At 50.1% G+C, this 5,000-nt stretch overlaps 3 protein-coding genes across 3 annotated transcripts in view; 1 reads left to right on the forward strand and 2 right to left on the reverse strand.

The window, feature by feature from the left end:
• Positions 1 to 360, forward strand: part of LOC126570097 (V-type proton ATPase subunit S1) — a 1,477-nt gene extending 1,117 nt beyond the window's left edge. Inside the window, exon 2 of the mRNA XM_050227616.1 lies at positions 1 to 360. This exon is cut by the window's left edge and continues 850 nt beyond it. Coding sequence (XP_050083573.1) covers positions 1 to 243 — 243 coding nt within the window. The 3' untranslated portion in view covers positions 244 to 360.
• Positions 361 to 369: 9 nt separating this feature from the next.
• Positions 370 to 2,694, reverse strand: LOC126570086 (insulin-like growth factor-binding protein complex acid labile subunit). The gene is made up of 2 exons (XM_050227585.1): positions 2,578 to 2,694; positions 370 to 2,483 (listed from the first exon to the last, which is right to left on the reverse strand). Exons 1-2 carry the CDS (start codon positions 2,592 to 2,594, stop codon positions 773 to 775), a joined length of 1,728 nt encoding a protein of 575 aa, XP_050083542.1. The 5' UTR covers positions 2,595 to 2,694; the 3' UTR covers positions 370 to 772.
• Positions 2,695 to 3,677: 983 nt separating this feature from the next.
• LOC126570090 (carboxypeptidase N subunit 2-like) overlaps positions 3,678 to 5,000 on the reverse strand; it is a 1,914-nt gene continuing 591 nt past the window's right edge. Inside the window, exon 2 of the mRNA XM_050227604.1 lies at positions 3,678 to 5,000. This exon is cut by the window's right edge and continues 383 nt beyond it. Coding sequence (XP_050083561.1) covers positions 3,847 to 5,000 — 1,154 coding nt within the window. The 3' untranslated portion in view covers positions 3,678 to 3,846.

Below are 5,000 nucleotides of genomic sequence, written 5' to 3' on the forward strand. Positions count from 1 at the left end.
ACCGAGGTACAGTTGCAGCCGTTCTTTGCCGACGAAGAAGGCGTTACGCCGCCTTCGGTCCGATTTGGCGACTCGTGGGACTGTGTCGGTTTCACCAGCGGTGGCATTCTGTCCGGTCTGTTCTTGATTCTTATCTTCATCATCATCGGCTCGTACGGAATTTCCTGGATGATGGACATCCGCACGATGGACCGCTTTGATGATCCGAAGGGCAAAACGATCATTGTTAATGCAGCGGAATAGAAAGGCCTGGCCGACGTCCGGGATCGTAGCACAAATGGCCTACGCGTTGGATTCGCGTTTAGTTTGTTTACTGGATGTTAAACCGAAATACACAACAAACATATTGGCAATTTAGAATCCCGAGTCGTTTGGTTTGTTATTGATTCACTTTAATCACATTATAAATATATGGCATCAAGATTCTCTCTCCGTGCGGTACAAGGCAACTTTATTGATGATTTTTAACAACACGAGAGCATTCGAGATTACATGTTGAATTGACCACGAACCACACGAAGGGCCCGATGAGGCAACACGTCATCAGCACATTACGGGGGTCAACAAGAGGTTCAAATTCAAACCGACGATTAAATACAGTACTGGGTGTAGCAAAATGTAAGATTTTCGATTGGCGGACACTGCTGGACGGCGCTTATCTCTCTTTGTCTCTCTGGAGCGTGAATGTGAACAAACCTAAACAACCTTCGTCTCGCGCCGTTGGTTCCAGCTTGCTTGTGCCGGCGATCGCTGTGACTAATTCCCAAATTTTTTACACCAACCGAACGGAGTCCGGGATGTCCATCGGTGAGATGCGGCGCACATCGAAGCGACGCTGGCGCATGTAGTAACTGAGCACGGCCAAACTAACGACACCAAACACGGCAAACAGATAAACAAACACCTGGAAGGTCATCATGAGCGGCGATGAGGCGGATGTTGGTTGTGGGTTCGGTGGCACCGGTGCACCATCACCGGTCGGTCCCATGTCCGCGTCGGTTTCCAGCAGAGCGATCGCTTGCTTGCGCAACATCGACTTCGGGGTAGTAGTTTCTGGCCTGGCTGCTTTACTGGTTGAGAGCATCGTGCGCAGCAACTTCTCGGTGGTACTCGGTTCCGGGGTGGTGGGGTAGAATTCTTGGAAATCCTTATCGATAATATCCTCCGAGTAGAGACTATCATCCTCGTCCGAGGACGGTGGGTGGTTCGGTGCCGTAGAGCACAACTCAACGAACATGGGCGAGAACAGGAAGAACGAGGACAGACCCTGCATGTCCGCCGAAAGATGGTACCGGCGCATGTGAGTCAAGACGGTATTGAGGTAGGTTGAGTTCCAACCGTTGCCACAAATTTCCAGCACATGCAGATTGGGCAAGTTCTCGCGCAGCTCGATGAAATTAATCGTTTCGATTTGGTTGAAAGCCACGATCAGTATCTCCAGTTCGATGAGCGAGGAAAACATGTGGAAATCTAGCTCGGTCAGACCATTGTAGGACAGATCGAGTAGCTCCAAATGGGACAGATTGGCAAACGTTTGCTCGGTTATCTGGATGTTAGTTTTGCTGATCATCAGCTGGAGGAGCCCTTCGAACCCGTTGAACACAGTGGTCGGCTTGAGTGGATTGCCATTGAGCGCCAGCTTCGACAGCTTCTTCATACTCAACAGAGGTGCCACGTCCGTGATGGCGTTGTCACTGAGGATGAGCGTGGTCAGGTTAGCGCCGGTTCCGGTGAGGCGCGAGATTCGATTATGTTCCGCCTTCAAGTAAACCACGTGATCGTTGAGGGCAAGATCGGTCAACGAGTTGTTCTGCAGCATCAGCAGCGTTACGTTCAGCTTCGGGAACTGGAATGATGGCAGCTTATTGTACGACAAGTCTAGTCGCGACACGTAGCCCACTGGATCGAACAGTCCTGGCGGCAGATAGGTTAGCTCGTTGTGGCTCACAATGATCGACGATAGTTTCGGTGTTGGCTGGAACAGAGCCGCGGGCAGCTGGTTTAGGGAATTGCCCGTCAGTACCAGGTAGCTGAGATTCTTGAGTCCTGCGAACGCATTCGCGCTGATGCTGGTCAGATTGTTGAATGCCAACGAAAGCAGCCGTAGCTCGTCCAATCCGTCGAACGTGTAGTCTTTCAGTGTAACCAGTTTGTTATGCTGGATGACGATCTTCAACATGTCCGGTATTTTCGCAAACGCGCCCGACTCTATCGTCTCCATCGAACCGTGGAAAATCTCCAACATCGTCAGGTTAACGAACTGGCTGAATGCGCCCGCCTTCAGCTCGGTGTCGTTGTAGCGCACGATCAGCAGATCGTTAATGTCGGTCTGATTGAGCGTGCATTGCATCGCGTTGGTGCTCAGCTGGACACCGTTAACATTTCCAATGACGCAACTATGCGTAAGGCTGCATTGGCACATGCTCATTGACGTGGAGGCACCAACCACACAAAGAGCCAAAATGGCCACTCCCACTAGTACACTGTTCGGTGAGGAGATCAAGATGATCGTCGGGTGAGTTAACTTGGTTGTCACATCACAGACACACTCTGCAGTCGGCAATTGTGAATACTTACCCTTTACGATGAGCCATCCTGGTGGCACCGGGATCTGAAAAGGATGGTTTGGTCAATCTGCTGCACTGGAACACTGCTCGATGCGAACTAACCAAGATGACCCGATTCGGATCGGGATTGGGTCGCTTTAGCAAAAGGGGAATTATGCTCGGGATGAAATCGGTTTCTTATCAGCGGAACCCGAGGGGTAACATCCAAGCAACGGCATCGATTGTCATTTGACTTGCTTTCGTTCCGCGCGGTGTCCGGGGAGAAGATAAGAAGCCTGGTTCGAATGGTCATTCCGTCCACGTTTTCCCCCCAGAGACGAGCCAGCTAGCGTCGGCTAGTCGCCAAATCAACAGCCTGACGATCGCGATCGTGCTTCTGTGGACGGCACTGCAAGTAAACAATTATTTATTTCAATGTTTTGATACGTCTACCAGCGCGGGCATTGATTGATGCTGGTTCTTTCTCCAGGATCGCCGCCACACAGTGGAGACTAATGTTGGAATTCTGCTTCACACCACACAGCATGGAGGTTTTTGCTGACCGTCGGCGGCAAACTTCCTGATTGCCGCACAATATACGTCGTTATTCTTAGTCACTCATAGCTGAAATAAGGTTCCCGTATTAATATTTAGCTAAAAAAAAGAAAAGAGGCTTCATCAGAGCGGAAAACATTGTTTTTGCAGATCAGCGTGTGAGCACGGGTCGATGTTTGATCGAGTGTTTGATAGAGCAAAGTAAAGATGGTGACTCATTGTATATCGCTGTATACACAATTGTTCTGTGAGATTACGCTTCAATTATGAATAAATTCAGAAGATTCTGGAAAGTTATTCATTACTAAACTAGTGGATTATTTACTTGTCGGCTTGAAGAATTGCTGGGTTAACCCATAAGTTGCGGTTTTGTTGCATACGGTGACGTCATGCTTGTAATCTATTCATGCGCCGTGGTTCGGAAATCCCCGAATCTACCATACTAACGGTCGCAATTCGCTCCTGGGTCACGACCTTGGACTTTGATAATGTTTACTTTAACAACATAAACAACGACAAACGACAATGTTCGATGATGTTTTCGGTTAATCAGAACAGCACTTTTCTATGTCTTGAGTTGGTTTGGTATGATCACTCACACACAAACAAGCGACAAATTTCCTTTATTATCAGCTAACGAGAATCTAACTTCTAGGATGCCTCACGGGTCTTTACTTACACACGTAACGATATGCTCCGGGTGCTACACCAGCAACTCACAATCTTGGAACATGGGTTTATCCACTCAGGAAGTCAGATCACACGATACCAGACTCTCGTGCGAGATGGACGAACGTCGTTGGATGCGCTCCTTGAACAGCACCGGGAAATACCGGCTGTCGATAAACAGCTTCCCCAGCAAACCCAGGACCATGCACACCAGCAACGCAATGACGACATACTCGGCGGTCTTATCTGCGGCAGGCACCTGTTTCATCGACGAAAGGTCCGAGTCTTGCAACTCGTGGTCCACCTCGTTCCCCAGCGTGGGCACTACCTTCAGTGGGCACTTGGAATCGTCGAACAGATAGTCGCTGCGTATGTACGGTTGGATGTCGTGCTTCTTCAGATCATCGATCGCTATCGAGAGGGAGGTCGAGTTCCATGGCAGATCGTAGATGCCGAGGGTCCTAAGGCTGGGAAAGTTGCGCTTGATCGATGCGATCGAGATGTTAGCGATCGGATTGCCACTGACCATTAGCCGCTCCAGCAGCCGCTGCGATGAAAGGTTCTCCATATCGATCCGCTTCAGATTGTTGTACGATATGTCCAGGAAGCGCAAGCTTCGCAAATCGTGCAGCGTTTTGTAATCCAGCGTAATGTTAGTGCACTCGATGTTGAGGGCAGTGATTTGCTTCAGATTCAAAAAGTCCGTCGTTTTCTGTTGCAGGTTATGAGAAATGTCCAGCGAACGGAGTGTCCCGGCGCACCGTTGAAGCCAGTCGAAGCCTTGAATACGGTTGTGGGCCAGATAGAGCTTCTCCAGGTTGCAGTGCTGGCCGATGGCGAAATGAGTGATGGCATTGTGTGACGCGTGAAACTCGCTGCAGTTTCCGCTCAAATGGATGCTGGTCAGATTGTTGTACTTCAGGTTAACCTTACGCACAGCGATATCCGACCACGCCATATCGACGATCGCGTTGTAGGATGCGTCGAGGTAGGTAATTGTCGCAGTACCCTCCGGCGGAAACCAACTGTCCACTGTCAGCACTATCAGCTGGTTATGGTTGAGATCGAGCGTTCGCAACTTGCGTAGCTTGTGGAACACTCCACTCGGCAGCCGCGTCAGGTTGTTGTAGGACAGATTGAGCTCCTCCAGTTCGCCCAGAAACTCGAACGCATCGTGCTTGATCTCGGACAGGCGGTTGTGGTGCAGCAGCAGATGTCGCAGGCTTGGCG

The sequence above is a fragment of the Anopheles aquasalis genome, chromosome 2 (genome assembly GCF_943734665.1).
Source record: "Anopheles aquasalis chromosome 2, idAnoAquaMG_Q_19, whole genome shotgun sequence".
NCBI lineage: Eukaryota > Metazoa > Arthropoda > Insecta > Diptera > Culicidae > Anopheles > Anopheles aquasalis.